The 24,576-nt window shown below is 36.6% G+C and overlaps 3 protein-coding genes across 3 annotated transcripts; 1 reads left to right on the top strand and 2 right to left on the bottom strand.

Moving 5' to 3' along the window:
- Nucleotides 1-4,645: 4,645 nt before the first annotated feature.
- Nucleotides 4,646-10,212, top strand: LOC113503303 (centrosome-associated zinc finger protein CP190). Its single transcript, XM_026885158.1, has 2 exons — nt 4,646-4,957; nt 5,135-10,212. The coding sequence occupies exon 2, from the start codon at nt 5,189-5,191 to the stop codon at nt 9,593-9,595; it is 4,407 nt and encodes a 1,468-aa protein (XP_026740959.1). The 5' UTR covers nt 4,646-4,957; nt 5,135-5,188; the 3' UTR covers nt 9,596-10,212.
- A 38-nt stretch (nt 10,213-10,250) lies between these two features.
- Nucleotides 10,251-12,431, bottom strand: LOC113503304 (ubiquitin-conjugating enzyme E2 J2-like). The gene has a single exon (XM_026885159.1). It carries the CDS (start codon nt 12,239-12,241, stop codon nt 11,564-11,566), a length of 678 nt encoding a protein of 225 aa, XP_026740960.1. The 5' UTR covers nt 12,242-12,431; the 3' UTR covers nt 10,251-11,563.
- Nucleotides 12,432-13,397: 966 nt separating this feature from the next.
- On the bottom strand, nt 13,398-24,484 carry LOC113503440 (centrosomal protein of 120 kDa-like). The gene is made up of 20 exons (XM_026885416.1): nt 24,329-24,484; nt 24,097-24,244; nt 23,815-23,947; nt 23,386-23,496; nt 22,253-22,352; nt 21,913-22,061; nt 21,419-21,498; nt 20,564-20,715; nt 19,704-19,912; nt 19,049-19,215; nt 18,211-18,408; nt 17,682-17,749; nt 17,409-17,518; nt 16,947-17,129; nt 16,209-16,385; nt 15,834-15,920; nt 15,401-15,561; nt 14,815-14,945; nt 14,523-14,565; nt 13,398-14,391 (listed from the first exon to the last, which is right to left on the bottom strand). Exons 1-20 carry the CDS (start codon nt 24,378-24,380, stop codon nt 14,244-14,246), a joined length of 2,607 nt encoding a protein of 868 aa, XP_026741217.1. The 5' UTR covers nt 24,381-24,484; the 3' UTR covers nt 13,398-14,243.
- Nucleotides 24,485-24,576: the final 92 nt, after the last annotated feature.

Here is a 24,576-nt window from a genome sequence, read left to right as displayed (position 1 = left end):
GGCGTTCTTTTTTTTCTGTTTGAATATTGGATTTGCACTGATTTTTGTTTTGCACGGACTTTTTTTTGGAAGCGCGGGATTTTTTTTAGCTTGTTTTGTTTATTTGGATTTCATGTCAGTGGTTTTGATTTCTAAATTACTGGAATGTGGAGTAATTTAGAGACCGGGATAAAACATTTATATGATTTTATTTGATTTATATGTTTCCATTACTTCATCTGTAAACCCGATAATCAACTGAAATCGGTTTCTTTTAGTTCGTAGTGGTTTTGTTGTTGGTTAGACAATCCTTTTAGAAAACAAAGCCGCAAAGATAAATAAAATATGTTAAATATTGATTCTTTTACGCATTTTTATAATGCAATTTATGCGTAGTTAATCTTATTTTATGCGAAAAACAGTAAGTCTCGTATTTGCTTGATATGGATCCTCTGCAAAACATTTCTAGGAATGCTATTTGCGTAAATATCTAATTTTTAACACTGAATAACTTTATGTTACTTATCTAGTTAAAATCTGTTTTGCTCAAAAAACAAACTATCGGAATTTTAGTTTATTTCCTAGAGCATGAAGGTTTTTTTTCTAAAATCTATTAAAGTTACCAATAAATAATTAATATCATGGTTTAAAATGTAGCCTTTTTTAATTATGAATCTGAAAAAGTAGTGAAAAACTAAGTTATCTCTTGATTCCTGGTCTTGGTATGTACCTTCGTACACACGTATAATATTCGATTATAAAATTTTAAATCTCAAACAGTTCTTAAATCAAGAAAAACAAAACAACCAAAGTTTTATAATGTTAATTCATACACACCTGTTTCACCGACGTATACACTCGTAAAACGGATTACAATACGCAACGATCACACGGTCCGTGCTTTTCAACAGTCACAAGCATACTGCCGCAACTCCAGACTTCGCCCGCCGCCCAGCTTGGTAGGCGGGGCCAAGGCTGGGCGGGACTCCAGTCTAACAAATCAGCTTCATTCCTACTTCTTTTCTTGAAAGCTAAGAAGCACTGGTCACTTTTAAGTGGGCAATGCAGATACAGTAGTAAGTAGCTGAGTGCGAAAGTACCAGATATATGTCTGTCGCCTATTTTAATACCGCAAATCTAGTCCTCTTTAGATTATTACTTAAATGATCGTATCTTAAGTGTTAAGTAAAGAAAAATCGCAGGTATTTAGCTACCGTAAGGTGCATATTCCCTTGTAGGAATGTAATTTGAGATTCCATCGTCAACTCTACATTTGTTAATCATGTTTTAGCCTACTTTTTGTAGTTGGAGCGTTCCGAGAAAAGGCTATACTCAAATATATTCCAAACGTTTTTAAAGATATTATGATAGCTTAGTAGTGTAACCGTTAGCCTGCCATGTCAAATATCGTATGTCTTTTCGATTTTTTGTGCGTATTACAATGTATTTTTCAGTTGCTAAAACGGTAAAAGAGCACATCTTATCAAAACCAGTAGCATATGATAATTTGCAAAGGTGTGTTAACTTATGTCAGTGGCATCAAGGGGCAAAGGGTATACGGCCGTGACCCTTTTGCTCGAGACTTGGCTGGGGCACTGCCGTGCCCTCAGATAAGTCAAAAACTCAGGTTGTACCTTAACAATACGAAAAAGAAATTGAAGCTGTTAGTATTCATTAATATGAATGAGAGAAGATGATATTGGTATGCTTGCGAAATTGTAAGTCTTTTTCTTTGCTTTTATATGTTGTTTTCTTTAAATTACCAATGCTGTACTATTTTTATTCTTGTAACAATTTATTATGTAGGTTGTGTTATTACCTAACGTGCATAAAGCAAGTGGTTGAAAGTAGTTGCAGAATGCAGATTTAATCACACGAAAGCCCAGAAGAAAAGTAAAGTATGTAAAGTTTTCGGCGTCCACCTCCGTAAGCATGTAAGTATGTGGGTAAGTAGCTTTTTGTATCATAAAGTTTGAATGTTTCATAATGCATTTTCAGAAGATGTCGTGGAATGTTGTCTATAAAAATATCATATTTTATACTGTAAAGAATGGTAAATGTGATGTGCCAAATTCGCACGTGTCCCTTATTTTCGGCTATAATCGGGTAAATATTATTTACTAGCTGTCCCGGCAAACTACGTACCGCCTAACGGTCGATGATGACACTACATATTTTTTTTAGCAAGAATTCCATATTTTAAAACCATTTAAACCTTCCCTGGACTGCTACGAATATTTCAAGACTAAAATGAGCCAAATCGGTTCAGCCGTTCTCGAGTTTTAGCGAGACTAACGAACAGCAATTATTTTTTATATAAGAAGAAGAAGATGAGTATGCAGACTACAAAAAAGGCAAATCTGCAAGGCAAGTGACTCTTATTTTCTGGGTTGAATTCAAGGGAGTGTCGACTTTTAGTGACTAAAACCCACCCATTTTCCTTAATTTACCCTTCATAATTCACATGGTAGGATGGCAACCCTTTCGGCCAATGCCGCTACATTCAGACTACCTGGTTGATGTTATCCTTTTGTCTTTTTCACCTTTTTTATAAGTCGTAGAAATTCGTATCGACACCCACCTCATCTGGGGAGAAAGTGGGTACTGTCAGACTTACTGACCAAACGTGAACCGCCTTGTAACGTCTCCCACATTGGCCAGTGCGACACAATGCACGCATCCGCTTTGGTCCTCAGAAAGCTTAGTAACTTATGTTTTGGGAGATTTTATATGTTATTTAGGTATGTGTATTAGTGCTACATAATTGATTTTATATATTTCTATTATTATACTGCTTATTTCTCCACCACACTCTTGATTGACAAGTAGAGAATGTTTCGGACATTAAGACCCATATTGTAGGTACATATTTACGTTTTAAAATAAATAAATGTGTTGTGAACCGAATTTTAAACCGAATTATTAGTTAGAGGGAGACTTTTTAAGTATCGAAATAATATAGGCACCATATTATCACCTCTGCGGTGAAGTGGTGAAATGACAGAAGTCCTTTGGCTCTCGTGCACTTTTGAACTTTTATAGTGACTTAAGAAATTAGTTACTCACAGCCTCTTATTGCAAACAGCCATAAATCAATCATAACCAATAAAACAACTTTGGTACTAACCTATTTTTTAATGGACTATGGTTCACAAATACTTAGAAAGCGTATTGTGTTTTTTTGCAATTACAGATACAGAGAAGCAAGAAAAGTAGGTATTTGCCCTCATCGTAACCTACCATTATCTAAAAACCACTTCAATATTTAACTTTCATGTACCTATTTGTTGTTATTCTGACAACACAACTTATCACGTGCAAAAATTTAAACCGCCTCGGTTCAGGAGCACACTGGAGTATAAGTTAATCCCGATACCCGTTTAATTTTAGGGTACAGAATCCTAAAAAAGAGAGCAGTTTTTAGAGTTAAGTCCGGTGGTCTAATCTAGTCCAGACCGATCAAATCCTGAAACTGATGGAGAACAGATACCAGTACCCAGAAAAGCGAAAAAGTAAATCTGTTTGAGGGAGAGCAGTCTTTAGCTCAAATGCTTCCACAATTCACGTTAATAGGTACCTAAATAGTTGTAATTAAGTCATGAAGAGTCCTTCCGTGTTTTGGAATGCTCGCTATATGTATAAACTAGTGTAGGTCACCCCCATTATTTTTTTGGACATCTTTGGTAGTCGTTACGTCTGACAACCAGTCATACCAAGGCGCATTATATTACTCGAGGAACTGGATAGAAGAGGTTACATCTTTTAAGACTGGACGATACTTAGTTGGTAAAATTTAACGCCGAGCATCTATACAAACATGCCTGAAAACAATACTCTATAGGCCGCTGAACATTTACGGTTGGTATGGTATCTGAACTTGATAATGGAACATTTAAGACATTGCTGACCGCTACTATAACCCAATCAATACTTTTTTTACAGACGGTACTAGTTGCTATTACCAAAGAGGTGGCGAAATAAATTGATGGCCAGTTTGCTTGAGAATTAGCAAGAAGATATTTTTTGCCTTGACACAAGTTTTTGCTAAGGCCCTTTTTACGGCCCTTGCCCAGAAAGGAGGATGGGCTCAAAACAGCAATCTGATAAAAAAATCTTAGAAGTAGGTAGGTCTGTCTATATTGAATCCATGTTGATGAATATTGAAACAAAAAGAAAAATCTAATAGCGTATAATGCGGATTTTAAGTAATTAAATTTCAATGGCAAAATCAATCAAAGGTGGATTACATATTAATATTAGATAAGTAATAAAAAAAACATCAGTACCTAAATGGCGTGAAATTGTGTAAAAACTTTAAAAAAAGAATCCCACCTATCTGCGATCAATGATATAATTCTAATTTCCATTTTAAAATCCATATTGTATTAGAATACCAAGGTCTTTTAAAAACAACATCATGTTTGTAAACTACGGCAAAACACAATCACTCTACTTTAGAATTATTGCGAACAGAGCCCTCTATCGCCCTGTAATAGTTATCTCATGTAATAATAGACCACCAAGTGGGTTCCGTTCCAATGCGTCATATTCTCGTCCTGTATAAAATTAGAACGCTCGCAACACACAATCAATAAGTTCGTGGAAACAACAGCTCAGATGGCGGCACTGTGCATTTCTGCGCAGTCATTGTAAAAACATTTTGTCCATAAAAAAATAGGATGTACTCAAAAATATAAAACATAACTTTATTATGTGTTACAAGACCTTTCAACGTTTTTTGTCAAGTATTATAATTTTTTAATCCATTTCAACGATAATGAGTTTTTATTATGACTACATAACAGCATTTCGAGGCGTTGAACAAGCTTCGCTTCGTTCGGATTGAGGTCGCTTCGATATACACCGCCATCTTACGTCCACCGTGTCAACTTGTGTTGGATATGGTGCAGTAATTTCGTGAAGATTGTGACGAAAGCGAGTTATCGAAATATAAACTTTTCTGTTTGTGTGATTATTGGTAAGTTCCATGAATAAACCACTGTTTTCTTGTGGCGGAAAATTCAAGTGAAAAGCAAAATGCATTGTTAGCATCGGTCCTGTCAACCAGCTATGAATTATGTCGTACGCTAACCAACGATCAATAGTTACCGAATTTGTAAATAATGATAATAATTGTACCAAAATTGTGTTTCAGGGCATCGAATGCCGCGCTTAAATGAGCAATAATATGAGAAACTAAATAGCAACAATGTCTGACGTGAAGCAAGTGAAAGTTGATAACTGGGGGATATATTTCCTCCAGAGGTTGAAACACTTCTTTAATCAAACGGACTACTGTGACCTGACGCTGCAATTTCAAGATAATGCCCAGCTGAAAGTACACCGGCTTGTGCTTAGTGCTTGCACTGAGTACTTCGAGATCCTAGAACGAACATGTGAAATGTACGAAGATTGCCTGGTGATGCCGGACGACCTGCAGGCCGACGTTGTGGTGCCTATAGTGAACTTCATGTACACTGGTCATCTAGAATTTAGAATGGACTTGTTAGAGAGGTTATACCAAACATCTCAAATTCTCAATATGCCTGTCCTTGGAAAACTTCTCGAGTCACATCGCAATTTGGCGCCGAAAGCTCCTACACCTGCACATAGCTACAGTGTGAGAAGGTACACTAAAAACACTGAATCTAAACCAAGTAAATCATCCACACCATCTAATGAAACTACTCATAAACGCTCCTATAGTAAGGCTTTTGATAATAATGTGGTTTATCGAGAGAAAAAGTCTTATCAATCTACCTCCAAAAGTGAAAGTATGCTGAACAGTTCATATCATATACCTTCTCCATCAGTGGACATAGGAAGTGGAAGTTCAAGTCAGAAAGCACCTGTGGATGATTCTCGGCCAACAAGGTATGAGATTCCAGAAGAGCTTGATTCAGATAATGTTTTTAATAATTCATTCTGTAGTATATCATACACTTCACAACCATTGATGGTACATCCTGAAACAGTGAAACGATACTCATCGAAGAGATCAGGAATATTCAATGATGATTCAAGTTCTAAGAAATTAATTACTGGCATGTCTACAGTTGATATTGTGGAGTGCAAAAGAATTACTAAAGATGATGATATATTTGATGTTAGTGTACCCGATCATCACTTGAATGATGAAACAGAGATGTTCCAGCCAACATACAATGAACCTGTTAAAGATTCCAACCAGCTGTTTGATCAGATTCTCGACAATAATGATAGTGGTCCTAAAGTAACCATAGAAACCAAGGATAGTAAGGCGGCATCAAACTTAGACCATGCAAGAATAATCAGTGAAGTCCTCAAAAAGTATCCTCATCTAGTTAAAAGTAACAAAAATATAAAACTTAAGATTCTTGACCCCGCTCCTGGCAAAGGCAAGAAACAGCAGAAGCCAACTCCAATTGTTGATGAAAAACCAATTAAAGTAAAGCAAAACTTAGATCGTAATGAACCAGACTACACTTATGAAACTGATGTACTTGATTCAAAACAAGCTGCAAAACTTATTGCTTTAGGCGCTGAAAATATCAAAGGTCCTTGGATTTGCCTTATCTGTGGCACCCCGGGGAAAGCTTTGCATTTTTCTACTTATTACAAATTTCGTCGTCATTTAGTAGAGGTTCACAATGAAAAACCAGTTTCTAATATTTGTGAATACTGTGGTCTCAAATCATTGAAGAGAAACTACTTGCTGCATCACCTTTATTCTCAGCATGGTGTAGAACCACCACCTCAGTATCACTTCCCTAAATGTAATCAATGTAGTTATATTGCATTAACTGAAGGTTTTCTTGTAAAACACAAATTGACTCATAAAGACATCAGGAACTTCCGCTGTAATGTTTGCCCTGCAACATTTTACTCATCAAATCAACTTCTTACTCACATTCAGAACACTGGACACAAGTATAGTGCCGACAAGAAAACTAACAACCAGTGTATTTACTGCCTCAAGGTGTTCTTGAGAGAATCCAATTTGTATGCACATATTAAAACACATCACAGGAAAGCAGCTAAGGTGGATTGTATTATTGAAGACTCTGATGAGGAGAAAACTGACATAGTAACACCAAAAGTGAAAGGTATCAAGTTTGAACCAAGCACCAGCTTTGACACTGAATATGAAGAAGTTGATTTACAATATCCAGTCCAACAAAAACCTATTGTTGAGACACCAGTTGTAACAAGAAAACAACATAAGACTACCTCAGCTACCCCTAACTCTAACACAAGACAAAAGATACTAAATACTAGTTTTGACAGCCCAGCAAAACCAGCTGTGAAAGCAAATGTAAAGCCCACTAAAAGTAGAGAGCCTGTGCACAATGATTTATTCCAAGACATCAAAGTTAACACTCAAGAGGAGGAAATAGTTTTAATAGACGATAATGAATACATAGTGAAAGATCATCAACTCATTCCCAGAAAACAGAAATCAGTAACTAATGATTACATTTTAGCGGACATTGTGCCATCTACTGTACTGCAGCCTGTTCAACAAACATCTGTACAGTACACAAATGTGCAAAATTCACACATTGAAGAAAATGCACCACAGCAAGCCAGTATGGTTATTAAGAAAACAGCAAACATCAATCAGCCCATACAGATTGTTGTATCAAATGAGGAAGAGTACAAAGCTTTAATGGCTTCCAACCATCCCATCATATTTGATAATGGTGATACCAACAAAACACTTACAGTATTAACTGCACCCCACCATGAACAAGTAGGAACGAGTACCATAGACTTGGATACCACCCAGTCAAGTGAAATGATGATTATTCCAGAAGAATATCCATTAAATGTCAATGAAGCAGTTACGTCTGAGAATTCCAATATTGTAGTTGTTTACAGCCATCCAGTTGATCAAAATAAACAATATCAAATTATCACAACTGGAGGAATTGGTACACAATTTGTACAATCTTCAGCCATCATAACACAAAATTATGAAACTGTAACTACCTCAACAGCACTGATGAGTGCGCATTGCTTAGGGACACCTGTTGAACAGACGTGGCAAAATAATGTTGAAGGTATTGAAGGCCAACACATTGAAATGGCTTCAGAAACAGAAATACGAACTATACACAGTCATGATACACAAGTAGGAAATATTGCGTCTGTTCCAACTGAAGATAATAATGCTGATTTAGGAGGACTTCCAGAAATTGATCTAGCTCCTAATGGACCAAAATTACTATGCACACAAGAAATAACAACTAATGTTACTCCAAGCCAATCCGATACTGTACATTCTGACAAACCAGTAGATCAACAGGTTAAAGAGAAAGCTCAATACATGCCTCAGGAAAAAAAGAAGATTGAGAGAAGAATCTCAACTATAGAAACATCATGTGAAAACATAAATACTAGTATACCAACTCAGCAAGAGCTTGTGGACACCCAAGTTCAAATTCAAGAAACATTAGTACCTGCTTTACCTTCTAATAATGAAGCCATGAGTGTTGAAGAACAAATAATGGCAGCTGAAACTGTGAATGAATCTATTGTAATGACAGAAAATGAGCCAACAACAACAGAAAGTCTATTACAGGCTTTAACAAATGATGATGAAGTAGTACCTACAGCAGCTGAAACTATAGTAGCACCGATGGAGACTGATAGTGTGGATCAGCAAGTGGTAGCAGTTAATGAAGTTCAGCCTATGGAGACTGAAATACAGACAATAGAATCTGAGATGCAGCACATGGAAGAAGCAGAGATAGAGACAATTGAGACTGAGATACAGACAATAGAGACTGAAATACAGCAGATGGAAACTGAAACAGTGGAAGTACCAATGGCAGCTGACACTGTAATACAAGCACCTGTAGCTGAAAGGGAAGCGACTTCTGTTCACAACGAAATTGTTCCAGAACAAGATACCACTATTAATACTGGTACTGTTGTAGAAAGTACTGATAATGCACAAATAGACAACATTAGTATAACAGAACACCAGCAAGATAATCAACAACCCATTGAATCACAAGCATATGATGACATTGTTGGAATAACCCAGAGCAACAATGTGGATGCTACCTTTGCTAAAGCAGAAGAAAAAATACAGCGCTTAACCTCGGAATGGTCGGAAGATGAGTATGATGTCGTTGAGAGGAATACTAGTCAACCTGCTGAAAAACTCCCTGGCGAAGCCCTGCAGGAACAGGCTGTTTTGTCAGAACCTGAGATAGAGGAATCAATAGAAAATATTCAAGAAGAAATGAAAAAGCAATTAGCTGCTGCTGCAGAAGCAACTGATGTGGGGACAGAAGAAAGTGCTAGTTCTGTGCCTGAAGAAGACTCCTTAAGCCAAGAATTGCAACTACCTCCATATAGTGAATCCCCAGTTAATATAGTGCTACCTGATCCACAAGCCCAACAGAAAATATCATCGCTACTTAATGATTGGGAGGACAATGATTCTCAAGAAGAAATTGCTGTTCAAGAGAATGTGCAGCAAACTGACACTGACAGTGGGGATGCTGCTATTTGTTTACCAACTCCAGAAGAACCCATACTGCCAATAGTACCAATTCCTAATAATGACAATATTAAAAGCTTAGTCAGTGACTGGGATGATGATGATGAAGAAAGTAAAGATTAAACTTATCATTAAATCATGTTAATTAAGTACTGTGACCAGATAGTAGTGCAATTAGTGTTAATCTCATTTTTCACAAAATATTTAAACAATTAAATGGTTATACTTCCATCTACCTACTTACATTCTTTTGAATGGTTTCATAGGTATTTAATTACTTAGTTATAAGTAGTACTGTTAGTTTTTTAAGAATATAGTTATATCATGTAAAAAGCAATGAATTGTTTACATGATGATGTGTAGGTATTTAATTATTGTAACATGACATAATATCTGATGTTTAAGAGATAGTTATTTTATACACCAATGAGCATAGGGAATGTTTTATATCAATGCTTTGAAACTATGCTGTAACAATTTGTTAGGTGGCAAGGCCCCATTTGTAACTGCTTTAGCTACCTTTTTCATCCTATGCATATGTAGTATATCTTTTTTTTTTAAGTTGTTTTATTATCAAATAGGTAATCCTTTAGACTGGCAATATGTTATCTCCGAGATGCTCTTGTGTGCTTGTCTCGTCAATAGTTTTTTTTCTGTTACGCAAGATGTATTTCATGTTATATTATAAAACTATACTAAACAGATACGACTATACGAGTAAATAAAAATTGTAAAAACTTTATTTTTCGTTTATTTACCCCCCAATAAAACAACATTGCTTAAAAAAAATAACATTTACTTGATTTTTAACAATTAGAAATTGCTAAAATCGATAGTACAATGACAGTCCACATTTTTGTATTCATATTTTGTAACAAATATATACCACACTTAACATTGTTTATTATAATGATTACAGTCAGGAAAATTTCAGAGAAGTCATAATAAATACATTAAGTACTTGGAAATTTAAAGATTCAAGTAGACACTGAATGCTGCTATATGAATAGTATAGCATTTTACATTGAAAAAATAACCATATAAACAATACTTGCAAGATAAACATAAATTTTAACATATTTATAACCAGCTTTGCACAAAATACAATCAACCCTAGCTTTGCATCCTAAAATTACAATACATGTTCATAATGAAATAATTTTAATATGTCACTTACAATGAAAATAAATGTACATCAATCTTCATTTTATTACATAGTTACAGAATCCACACTAGTTTTAAATGCAGAAGTAGGCTTAGTGTGATACATTAAACATTTCTAAGATGCAATACATGATCAAAGTTGATACTCGAAGTTATACACTAGATGTAATGAAGATAGTCATGAAAATATGTCTCAAGCATAGATGGAAAATATGACATTGAAAAATTTTAATTAATCTTTATAGAAGTAGTAAGTATTACAACTAGCTTTGTGAGATTACTACATTCACTATCACATTTGCCAATTTTTATTCAGGAGAACTTTATAAGCTTATTGTAATCTTTTACCCACAATGTGTGCAAGTGAAAAACTATATCACATCATACTACATTTATAATTTCCAACACTAGCTAGCTATCCATTAAATTAGGAATATCTAAAAGCTGTGTTTATGCTCCCAAAGCATAGTGCTTGTCACTTAACACCTAAGCAAACAATATTTTCGTAAACAACACATATCACTGCCACTTTATTATACAATACAAAGACTTGCAAGCTTTACTTTCAGATAACACATCTGTGTGAAATTATGCAAAATGGAATTTAAAACGGAAAGATATTATTTCCAGATTTGGTATGGTTTAAAGAATAAGTATGGTAACTATGCAGAAATAATATTTTATAAGTTAGAACATAATTAACTACAGGAGATTTTACTTCTTCAATCACTTCACTAAAACTAAAGGCTGCTGTACCAGTCCAGAATATTTTGATTTCAAAATAAATTACTGCTGGTTTCCAAATGATACTTTATATCAGTATGCTTAGCACAATGTCATATCAACTTCTAAATTTGCCTCTAATGGAATAAATGTATTTACAAAATAAATTACAATATTTACATTAAAATACAGCATAATTATTGTCTAATCATTAGATATGGAGACTAAGACATATTTGACCATGTATGCAAGGAATACAAAGCCTACCAACACAAACAAGTTTGTCATAATATAGTACATGTTTGACTGCTGTTCAGTTATCACTTCACCTTCACTTGTATTCGTGTTTTCTGCATGCAGCATGGCTTCTTGCCGGAGCTTCAGCTGCTGCTCAATCTCTTCAACATACTCCGGGAACAGCTCACAAAACATTTTGTTTTTAATATTGATCTCCAAAGATTCAGCTGCTAGGCACCGTTTTTGATAGTCAGAAGTTTCAACTGAACCCAATGTTGGTGTCTTCTCCAACATAAAACTCAGTAATCCCGTAAGGATCGTCGATATCGACCACGCCGGGTTCCATGTATCAGGGTGGAAATCGGTGATGCTAAGGCATAATCGCGTGTTTGTCTTGAACCTTCCGTTCGGCGTAATCATGTAAATTGACGGTGGCTTGAACGGAAACTCCCTCGGAAATATTATTTTTCCATGGTAGTACCCACCTTCGTAGGGACTTTTCTCCGGTCCTTTGACGACGTAGTGCCATTCTAATATATTTGACGGCACTGGTTCGGCAGTAACGTATGGTACGGGGTCGTTTTTAAGCCTGAGGTAATCCTGCTTTAGTCTGCTCGTAGCGCCTGTAATTTTAGTTTTGGCCATGACTTAGCACAAAACAGCAATCATATAATACGTATGTATTCACTGCTCAATATCACAGCAAACATCCACTGTTATTTCGTTAATTAAGTCTACTATACTTATTTTTTGAACGATCAAAATCAATCGCGAATAAATAAAATAATACGTCAAATGATTTGCAATCATACAATACGTCATTCGGATAGGGATGTGTGTGACGAAAAATCCGAAATATATCACACATTTAATTTAATCAATTCTATTCCGATGCTTTAATTTAAATCCAAGAGAAATCTTCATTTTTCAATTATTCATTATATGGATCTAAATGTATCTGAAATTTGTTGACTTTACATTTTAACAAACTAGATCGTTAGTCGAGATTTTTCCTGCTCAATGTCGTTTAGTCGAGTTAACAAACTATTTATTGAATTTTGTAATAAATTTTCTAGATTTTCTTAAATAATACTTGTAAACAAGTTTATGGAAATATGTAAACTTTTCTCATAATCTGCTTAAACCAGGACTAAATAAATTTGTGAAATAACTAGGCTTTGAGGGTGCTATTTTGTTGCGCACCATCAGATTAACTGAAAAATTGGCACTACAATAAACTACTATCTTTTTTGGGGAACCAGTTTTGGGTGCGAGTTGCGTTCATCTTCTATTCTGCTAGATCACCTAGGTGAAAACGGAACTTAGCAAGTAGCGAACTGAGGTCACCTGGTGCAATTTGAGATCGCTTGGTGCAAGTTGAGGTCATCTGGTGCAAGCTGAGGCCATGTGGTGCAAACAAAAATTTGTGTGCGAATCTCCTCTCGCATTATAATAACATATTCGTTGAATGTCAGTATACAGGCTTAAGAAACTCAAGAACACAGATTTTCCTTAACTTCATGCTGTCTCGCTGTAGCGGACGGAAGTTTCCATAAAAACGGGTACCAAATAGGTGCAAACAGATCCGCTGGGTACGAACTGAGGTCACCTGGTGCGAATTGAGGTCAGTTGGTGCGAATTAAGTTTAGTTGGTGCAAATTAGGGCATAACTGATTAATAGTTTTACACTTTTAAGAGTGCTACGCTCTTGTGATCGTGTGTATGACATGCTAAATGTCAGTCAAGGAAAGGAAAAGAAACGCTTTTTGCGGGAAAGACTAACGAATAAGAACCCCAAGAATTAGTCATTGACTTCATTTATTAATAAAATATTTATCTAACTTACAACATTGCGAGTCATAAAACGTATAAACAAATGCGTTAACAATACCACAAGTCCTAGGAACATGATCCATTGATAAATAATAATCTCTAATCATGTACTGATTTTAATTTAACTAAATGAGACACTGCATCAGGTCAATATTCATTTGCGTACAGTGGTGAAGTTTGAACAGCACCTTTATGTCAAATTAATCACCCATTTTTTTTAGGTAATCAAAGTCATTTTAAACCCTCAGATGTATGTAACGTATTTTAGATATCTCCAATTTCAGTGACCTTGAACTGTCCAATTTAGTATGTCTCTTCCTGATAAATGATTGAAAAGAACAGGCAGTAACAGGTTCCATTTTAGGTAGGCGTTCTCGGTGCTCATATACACTAGCGGACACTAGCGGTATAATGCCAACAGCAGTAACTTTAGCCTTTGACACAGCAAAAGCGACAGATCAAAGGTTGCTGTGACTTTGACTGTAACCAGTAACCACCTATCCGTAACGTCTGCAATATTAAGCTTTAATGATGAGAAACACTTGCTCTGAGAGTGCACCTCAATAACCTAACTTATTTTACTTTTTTTTCTCTGCTGAGTAAGAGACTATATAATGGTTGGCAGGAGATACGAATGTAACGTAATCTACATTCAAAATCTGTCATAATTCTATCTCTATTGGTCAAATGTATCAAAAGATAGATTATTGATATGATGACCGTTATTTTGTTATAAAAGTATTTGTTATCTTCTAACCCCACAATTCTATCCCACTGTACTACATTTGACTATAGATTGGCATGACCTATGACGTCATGTCCCACAGTTGAGCAACAAGCTCCGTATCTCGTGGTTGAGTTGTTTGAGCAAGTCTTCGTCCGGGTTGTCTTGTTGTACGAGTCTGTCCCTTTGAGCAATTAGTTCGTTGATTCTCTCGTTCATTGGATTCTTTGGTACATTTCTGTAATAAACGTTAAGAAGATGATTAGCAGGTCACTGCAAACCAAGAGTGAAGGTACATGAATCGAAAATCCAGTGCGAATACAACAAATAATAAGAAGATTTTTTTTTTGCGTCTATGATTTTACTTACTTTAATTCATTAAACATTTCTAATTCATCATTGCCAGCCGCATCTGAAAAGAATAAAAATTCAGGTCTGTAAAATAAAGAAAGTTCTGTAAAAACATTGCGGAAGAAGAAAGGACCAATGCTAATACCTTCTTTGAATAGGAAGAGAACTTCAGCATAGAAAGAAACTTCGGGAACTAAAATCTAATATTAAACCGCGATAAAATCCGTAAAAGTAGTATCATTTCAATAGAAAGAATGTTTCAAAAAATAAAATGGCATTATTTGTTAAAGTAAATTGTAGATAAACTTACTAATCATGGATTGTGTGTCAATTGCAGGAGAGTTCGCGAGTATGTCCACATAGAAATCATCTTTTAGCTTTTTCAAATCAACAGGATTCTGATTCAGTTCATTTTCATCCTGATCTTCTATTGGGTCCAATCTGGAATATAAATAAGTGTCATGCAAAAGAATAGCAACACATACCTGGAACGATTTTGCTATTGTGAAGCTACATTATCCCCGCTGAACATAGGATATAATTTATTTCCAAAAATATTTGGGTTTCGTGAGAAAATTGCATTATTGTAACCCACGGTGTCAAATCGAATACCTATTTCTGCGTACGCTGCTAAAACTATTGACAATAGAACAAAATTATGTACTACGGGTTTGTAAATCTTTCTAATAACTATCTCATCAGTGGCGTAGCGTGGGTTACCGTCGCCCGGGGCGGATTCACACCTTGGCGCCAAAACTAGGAATCTAAAAAAGCTCGTTAAATTACACTTGTATGTTTATGTTTTGTTCGCGCGCGGAACATCGAAATTTTCCGTGGTCCTCCTGATAGTGGCGCCGGAAGCGGTCCGCCCGCCCCCGACAAGCCGTGTGTCGTACCCCAGGTCCCCGAGCTGCTTCCTGTCCTGGCGCAGCTGCGTGAGCATGAGCTTGCGCGTGTGCAGCTTCAGCAGGTGCAGCTCCCTCACGGCGCGGCCCCACTGCTCCTTGAAGAACGCCTTCGACTTCACCGCGCCGTCCAACTTCTCTTCTAAGTAACGCTGAAGGAATTCGATTGAATATTATGTTGTTTAAATTTATATAATTTGTTTTAAGGGTTTTATATTAGTAAGCATTTTAGTGGATTAAAAAAAACATCAGTAGGCAGGTTCTAGTAATTTAGTAAAGTATCTAAATTTTTGCTTTATTTCTAAACATACAAAAGTCAAGGGACGTCAAAAGATAAGGATTTAGCATAAAGGTGTGTCTTTTTGGAGTTAATAAAATAAAATTAATTGATAACTAGCATCATAATGAACATTAATATAATTACCAATTCCTGTATAAGACTGGCAGTTTGATCCTTTGTTAGTCCAGAATATTTGTTTTCAGCTTCCTTTTCCGTGTTCTTTGCGTTGTTCTAAAAGAGATGATATTTCATTATAAAAAATAATACTTTCAAAAATTTGTTATTATAGCAATCTGCCGATGAAAATACTGAAAAAACATGATTAATACTACTGGCACGAGACGAAAGAACTAATAATATGCCGCAAACCCCTATAACATAGGCCTTCCCAATGGCACGCCATTGAGGCATCTTCGGCTGCTCGCATCCAGCTCCAGCCAGATCTTGCGCAGATCATCACTCCACCGATTTTGTTTTAATAGATATAAAAGCATGAAACAATTTCCAAGTCCATTTCACCTTGAGCACATCAACCTGTTTCTCCAGCTGCTGCACCTTGAGCTCCAGCTCCTCAACCCGCATGTCCTTGAGCTTGAGCTGGTGGTTCATGTCGTCCTCCATCTTCTGGGAGGCTTCTCTCAACTCCTGGTACTTCGCCGTGTAGTGCGATTCTAAACCTTTCTTTGCATCTAACAGCTTTAAAGAATTGATTTTGGGGGTAAAATAGCTGTGGTAATAATAATATTTTTGCTAAGGCACATAGAAATATACCTAAAATACTAACATAGATATTTAGTATATTATAGCGTTATACTTATAGTGAATAATAGTGTAGAGAAGAGGAAATATTTTCTTTTTACTTAGGAGAAGTAATCTTTATACCAAAAAATATTTGGTAAAGACAAACTAATATATTATGATATGAGTTTTTCGGCAAATAAACTTTTACAGTTAGGGATAATGAGATGAGTATCGGAAAATTAACCAAGTCCTTTTACAGTAACTTTTGTGGGAATGATTCATACTTAAATGATACAACCATCTTCTCGCGTATTGAGGTGCTATTATAAAATAAAAATTAAAAAAAGTATGGAACAATATAGTAACACTAGAACAATTTAAATAGAGATATTTTGGAACCATGCACACTTTTCCCTTCTTCTGGCACTCTCCCACTTTTACAGTAAAATATTTACATAAAATAAGCTCCACAATATTCTGCAATTTTCATTCTGAAAACATTTTGAAAACACTTACCTTTTTCTCTCTCTCAGTATTACGATAGCCCCTGAGCCTGAAGTCCTCTGTAGCGCGGCTGAGGTCCGTGGCGAGGTTGCGACACTGCTCGATACCCTTACTGAGCTTACACTCCAACTCAACCTGCTTCTTAGCCCACTCCTTAGCTAGGAGGTCCAGGTGATACTCCTCTTTACGTTTCAACTGGAATATTCTAGATATTAATGATGAATATTTATGCGATAAAGGGTGGCATTTTCAATTAGGACAAGTGATTACTCTCAGCATAACTTATGGGCAATGTCGACGCGGGAGGCATCTAAAAAAAAGCTCGATAAATTTTTCACTGAATGAAAATAACTTGAACCAAGGGGGCCCCACTCCCGTGAGGCCTAGGGGTCGCTGGGCCCCTAGATCCGGCCCTGATAAAACCTTATGTCATACTGTCATTAGAGTAAACAATGGTATATAGGTAAAACTGACTTGACATTTAAAGAGCTCCTGTTGTTTCTCCTTCCAGTCTTCGAGCTCATCCACAAACTTCTGCATCAGGCAGTCACGGTCTATGCTCGAGATGGCTAATTTAGCCATTTCTGTAAATATAGACAACATTTTATAATTGGACGTAATCGGAGTCCATAATCATATAAGATGAAGCGCCGTTCTTAAGCAATTTAGCAATCCTCTTCACAAAAGTAAATAGCACATATTATTGGCGACAACGTTTAAAGTTCGCATACAAATACGTAGTCATACCTTTTTCATTATTCGTGATACAAGGGTCACTTGGACTTGTTGTTTCCTGGTTTGCTTTAACAGGTTCGCTGAAATATAATAGGTATATTTTAACACTGAAAGGTTGGTAGCCGTAAATTATTCTAAAACTGACCCTAAACCTGGCCCTTTTTAAAGGCGTGCACCAGGATTTCTCAGATTCCTTAGCTTTATGGGGAAACAGATACGAAGAATGTAAAGTAAATGCAGATTGCACAATGCACACTATGAGCGTAAGAATATAGTTTAACAACAAGAACATACAACCGACTTCAAATTAAAACTACTGCGCCAAACTTTATGAAATCCTTATCCAAAACGACAGCTATTTTACGTTAAATGAAGAATTGAGTCAACAAAATCGGTTCATCCAGTCCGAAGCTCTGAACCTAACAAACATATAAAGAAAACAAATACCGACACATTAAAAATAATTAGGCTGAATTAATTATACAGTAAGATACTACGTGGGCTATCTTCCTAAGATTTTTCATAAAACTATTATTATTACCTCTGTACAGTCTCCTTGGCTACATCAGCAGCCTGTTCCTGTTCTCTGGGCTCGCACTGCACCTGCATGTCGGCGGTCACGGGCCGGCTGCGGGCCAACAGCTGCTCCTGGCTCTGAGTGAACGACTCGCACATCTTCTTTATAAGGTCGGCTAAGTCGTTGCTCTGTAGGACCGTGTCGCCTGAGGCTGTTTTGTATCTGTATCGGATTTTGGTGATATAGTAGGGGTTGAATGGTTGGGCGCATTGCTATTGCTTGAGGTGACATTTGTGGTTTTCTTTCCATTATTTTGTAACATATTTAATGATAGAGGATTAGCATTTTTCTAGACTTTATGGTCACGCTACTGGAGGTTATTATGAAAAAAGGAGGTTTGACAATTACGGCCACTTTTTTATGAGCAAAAATATTATTTGTGGTGGTGGTAAGGCGTAGAAGCTTGAAAAGTCTGACAACCAGGCTGGTTGTCAGACCAGACCAAGGAGTATCGTATTGCCCAGGTAACTGGGTTGAGGAGGTCAGGTAGGCAGTCGCTCCTTGTAAAACACTAGTACTTAGCTGAATCGGGGTAGACTGGAAGTCGACCACAACATAGTTGTGAAAAGGCTGGGCCGATGATAATGGTGGTAAGGCGTAATGTAAGTGGTAAAAGCATTTTCAAACTTTAGAGAAAGGCAGTAATACCTAAAAACTTTATAAAAGTAACACTATAAAGTAAGTTTATTAATAATCGAATGACAGGCAGGGAGACCTTTTTACTTCTCCCCGTTTTTGTAAAATTTCTCATTGCTGCATCTCAAACAAATAAATACATATAAGTAAACATTTCCTAAGGTACCTAGCCGTGTTCCTGGCCGCCATGTTGGTGTATGCGACCCCGCCGAGGTCCTGGTGTATGTTAATGCAGCTGCCGCTGCGGACCTCCAGCATGTGTTCCTGCGGGACCGCCTCGCGACGGCCGCCAGACAGGTGCGTCGCGCTGCGGGCTGACAGGATCTTCGGCTTCTAGGGGTTCCAGGAGGACATGGAGTTAACTTGATATTTAATACCATTTAATAGAGGGAAAGGGGTTTAATTGTAGAACGTGCGTCAGAAGAAAATAAAATCTATTTTATAAAAGCTATTAATAAGTAGATTAAAATAAAATACGTTATTAGTTCATGTCAGTATGCAGGAATTAGAAAATAACTCTATATCAGACGTAATAAGTAAGTAAATTTGTAGAGAACTTCATTTAGCAGTGGACGTTGATAGACTGCTATAATACTGATGGTCATAATTTACCAGGATCATCAATATTTGTTTGATGTTTTGCACTCATAATACAAGCTACGCTTAGTTTGAGACTAGATGGCGCTGTGTAAAAGTGTGTGTTCCAATGCTAGGCAAAGGTCTGCACAGATCTATTATAAACAATTTTTATGGAATATTACATAATGGTACATTCTAACATTATTATTATACATGTCTTAAAAAGTCATAACCCAAATTACCTGCACATCATTCTGCACTCCGACATACTTGAGAGTCATCTCGACGTCCACATAGGGCCTCCTGGCTGACGTCACGCCGGGGTCGTCACAGCGCAGCATGAAGCAGCGCTCGTGTATGGTGAGCGCGCCCTCCGCGTTACAGAACTTGTCCACGAAGTGGCGCGCGTCCTCCGTGGGGACTAGCTTGCGGAGGTCCATGCTGCACAGACCTGGGACAGGCATGGGTATATGTTGATAGTTAGACAGGATAAAGGGAAATAATTACATCGATCCTTCCGCTGAAGAACCGAATCAAAATCAGCTTACCCAAGACAGAATCCATTGCCGTTTCAATCAGATTGAGACCGAATAGGACACTAGCGCTAACCCGTTTATTGGTAGAAGTTGGAACGACGGTCAATCGACGGCTAACACTGCTAACAATACTGGATCGCTATTTATCCCGAGTTTGAGTTAAGTTCTATAGTAAGTACCATTTTAAGGACGCGTCGGTAACAAAATCAAAAACAGAATTAAGACTAATTTCGGGAGTATGTCTACATATCATACATCTACATACCTACTATATAAAGGATTTCCACTAAGCTTACGCCTCATTAAAGAGATTCGCATTTAGCAAATGCCGTAGGTCAAAAGGGACAATGGTCTTTTATCTTAGCGAAAGATTTAACAGCTTAAACAAACCATAAAGAGCCTCATATTTGACTAACATTGCGACAGGACCCTTGAATGTGCAATAAACTTCGTAATTTTTGTACTCTCTATTAGTTTATACTAGAAGTGGGATATTCAGAAGCTAATATTATTACAAGAAGAAAAATATAGCTGTTATTTATCTACAACCTCAACCAATGACATACCAATCTCCTTCTCATCGGCCCACAGCGTGATGACGAGATGCGGGCACTCTGCGAAGTACCGTCCGAGTGAGGGCAGGCTCGCGCGCAGCCGCAGCAGGCTGCGCTGCGTGAACCACACGCTGCACGACGCGCCCGACCAGCGGCTGAGAGCTCTGGCCACAGGGGGTTACGTAATATGTGATACAGGTATAGATACCGGCACGGATCTTGAGCGCTCGCCGGAAAAGTGGGGATCGCTTTGTGCATCGTACACTCATGGCAAAATAAAACGCCAATCTTGAGCCGGCTTGAGGAGGATGCAACTGCAGCAAAGAACGAATTTCAACGAATCACGATGCGCCGCGGGTTAATACTGCACTTTAGTCCGACCCGGGCCTCACTTCATACCGCAAAAGGGACCCCAAAAAAACACTTCTGCGTAGGCGAAGGTCAGCGCTCAAGATCCGTGCCGGTACATATACTAGTATTTTGTTATAAAGATCCCCTTTTTTGGTTTAAGCAAAGGAATCTCCATGGACACCCCTCCCCGGAGGAGAAAATTGTATTTGTATATATGTACATGTATATGATATCTTTATATTTTGTTTTGTTAAACGTGTAAAATTTTAATAAAAACTCTTTAAAATCCACCCAAAAAACACCTCTATTCACCCCGTTTTACCGATAGTGGCAGACTCTTACTGACTAAACCTGAACCGTCATGCTACGTCATCCGCGTTTTTCTTCTCTTCATAGATAATTGATACCGTAGGTGGAAAGTTTTGTTCGAGTTCGAGTATACCAAGATTTGCGGAAGGCACGGATAGCGGGGGAGCCAAATAATAACTGCAATAAAACACAACTATAATTGATTACCTATCCGTCATAATGTTATGTGTGAACACCGAGTAAGTGATGTAGCAGTCCACCTCTTTTTGTGACCCGACTGGCAGCAACTGAAAAATAAGGGAAGACTTACCATAAAAGGAATGTATTTGTAACTTCAAGTACAAGTTTCGTGTAGTCAATAACAATAGATAGTTTTGCGAATTGCAATCATTCTGTTCATTTAAAACGCAAAGTTCAATAAAAAAAACATCAACAAAACGTATATCGCTCATCGGTCACCCGTAACTTACGAGATACCTGAAGACGAAATTCCGACCTATGTATAAACTTAATCTCTATAAAATTATGTTATTATATTAACACGTAGAATTTCGAGCATTTCACAGCATAGCATACAATCTTTATTATTCATCGGTCATCGGTGACCTACGGTGTATTTAAAGGCTAACTGAACTTTTATCGTTCCAAATTCCTTAGTATTCGCTTATATAATATAATAATGCATAAAAAGCAGTTCAAACCAAGTCTAAGTTCTCGACGGCGCCTATAACGAAGCTGAGCACGAACAGCTGCTTCCCGTGCCCGATCTGTATGAGACCCTCGTCACACAACAGTTTTGGCTGCAAGTCGGGGGTCGACACAGTCTTCTTACTTTCTAACTGGTATTCCTCTGTAAAGGACCAAGCATTTGTGTGTAAAGAGGTACATATTAAGAATAAGAAATAAATAAAGATATATCAATAATAATAATATGAATACTCGAAATTTTGCCTTTGTGTGATTAAATATATTATTTTTAAGCCCTAATACATATTCTTGTTTAAACTTTGAACCATTGTTCAGACTTGATATAAAACTTACTCAATGTCATCAGCATGGACTTCGCTGTGGGCGGGTTAGATGCCGCATTTGCAGCAGGATAAGCGATCTCATTACTGTGGAACATGCGCAATTCATTCCTCTGAAAACATATAAGAAACATCCCCTTAAATACTCTTCTCTTAATCAAGTGCAATCCTACTCTTATCCCCTATGCGGAAGGGTAACTCGAGAATGCAAAAATGAAGCGCTGTCGGCGCTTCATATTTGTTCACGAAGCTCGAAAGACCTTAGGGTGGGGGTTTCTATGTAGGTACTAATGTTAATGTATAGGCACTCTCACATAGTCACTTTAATTCCAATAAAATAAGTCTCATTTCATAACATTCAATCAATATGCCTGTATACATAATTAAAAAGTTTTTAATATATCCACATTTTAAATCCACTTCCCTCATCACCATTTAATTGATTGACATAACAGGTTAAAAAAGTGTAGAAAACAATTGCATGTACTAGTCATATTATTCAAACAAAAACGTTAATTACAATCAAATTGAATAACTTCCTCTTCCACAAGAAGTTATCTAACAGTAGCCTAATTAACTTAAAACAAAGCCGGTAACATAATTTTGATGTTACATTGAGTGATTAATTATACAAAAACAATATTTATGCATTTAGATTTTAGGGTAGTTTATTCTATTTTATTAATTTAATAGTACTAAAAAATGTAACTAAATTATGAAAAATATATAATTACCAAAAATAATTTCAATAACGTGTAGTGACACATATTGTAAATGTGCTGATATGACATTTGTAGTGTAAGCTACATATTAAAGGGGCATCTGGCAGTTATCTTCTTACTTGATTGCAATTCCATTGTGTACTTTTTGGTGTAAGAACTATAAGTGGTAAAAATATAGACACCAAATTATATCTAACTAATGAACAGTTTTATTTCAAAGTTTACCTAAACAAAGAGTACCAAAAAACATCTATGTTTTCTTCAGAACACCTATACCCATTAAATAACTGATTTGATGTAATAATTTACTTAGATTTACTTAATAATAAGTATTCACTTTTATTGTCAAATTAAAAATCCCGTTAGGTCCCCTTGTTCACTAAGCACAGGCCTTTAGCATTAGAGCAAAAAAAATCTTGCTTACAGGAGTTGGTGTGTTAACTCTGTCTTCTATAGACAGACTCATCAGCAGCTGTGGATGGCAGCACTTGCCTTCAGACTTAACACCAAGGAGTCTGTGCCAGGAGTGTTTCACCTGAAAACACATTGAGAAGCTTAAACAAGTGACTATACTTGATAGGCTAGTGGTTGAGGTCACATGATCAATCTTGGCATTGGACAAAAATTTTTGTGATCCATTAATGCTTGCCCTGAGTCTGGGTGTCTTTGTGCTTGTGACTTCATGAAACCTCCAGCAATACAAGGATCAAACTCTGTAAAGCGAGTATCTTTAAAAAAAAAACCCCAATCCCAATTACCTTTTGTCACATTTAACTTTTTATACATGAATCTTTACTTTTGCATTGATTCGTATAATTCAAAGTGTAAGACCTATTTTAATAAATCTACTGACCTCAACAATCTTGTTTGATGGACAAGGTTGAGCTCCGAGCAGGCTGAGCAGGAGATATCCAACTTTATCCTTTCTCCCTTGTGTGGCCATTGTATGAACTTCCACTTTAACTGGCACATTCTGAACTCGAAGACTGAAAATGTGAAGTAACAATTATTTCGATTGATTACATGATGATTACTGTCTAGTGTCGACAGTGTCTTCTTATACATTTTTTTTTTATTTCTTCTTGAACAATTAAATATGTATATCACAAAAACAAGCATAATGAGATATGTTTACCTCCGAAACCTTCTTTTATCTGCTTCCCAAACTAGTTCGGCGTCGAAAATAGGAGCGTGTGACGGTACCACAGGGTCAGTTTCTAACATATATCCATTTAGGGACCCACTTACAATAAAGGGAAGACGTAAAAAACCAAATCCAAGGCCTAGAAATTGTTAAAAAGTGTAATGCAGATGTTATTGTAACTAAGCTTTATACCGACCAGTAAGTACTCAGAAAAAGTAACTACCTTCTTTGACATGTAAGACGATTTGAATATTAGGTCCTCGTAACTCGTCCATCTATATTATATTAGAAATATAACAAAAATTATCAAAATTCAAATCAAACGCAACTGTAAACATTGCCTTCCAAAATCAAAGATTGACTCCTCAGACAGGTAAACAATAATGTTACCAGTATTTATCCAAATGTCTCTTCGGCTATTATTCTTAAAACTATTTTTGTACAAAATTAAAACGATCACATTGAATACGA

This window comes from Trichoplusia ni, chromosome 19 (assembly GCF_003590095.1).
Source record: "Trichoplusia ni isolate ovarian cell line Hi5 chromosome 19, tn1, whole genome shotgun sequence".
NCBI classification, from domain to species: Eukaryota; Metazoa; Arthropoda; class Insecta; order Lepidoptera; family Noctuidae; genus Trichoplusia; species Trichoplusia ni.
Note: the sequence above shows the minus strand (reverse complement) of the source record. Positions and strands in the feature narration are given on the sequence as shown.

Excerpts from the sequence above, each read along its gene's own strand:
- LOC113503440 (XM_026885416.1), bottom strand. The coding sequence starts at position 24,380 with ATGGACGAGTTACGAGGACCTAATATTCAAATCGTCTTACATGTCAAA. Across the intron at positions 17,130-17,408 it reads AGGAGCTCTTTAAATGTCAA|TTGAAACGTAAAGAGGAGTA; the intron begins GTCAGTTTTACC and ends AGAATATTCCAG. Across the intron at positions 16,386-16,946 it reads ATACTGAGAGAGAGAAAAAG|CTGTTAGATGCAAAGAAAGG; the intron begins GTAAGTGTTTTC and ends AATTCTTTAAAG.
- LOC113503303 (XM_026885158.1), top strand. The coding sequence starts at position 5,189 with ATGTCTGACGTGAAGCAAGTGAAAGTTGATAACTGGGGGATATATTTC.
- LOC113503304 (XM_026885159.1), bottom strand. The coding sequence starts at position 12,241 with ATGGCCAAAACTAAAATTACAGGCGCTACGAGCAGACTAAAGCAGGAT.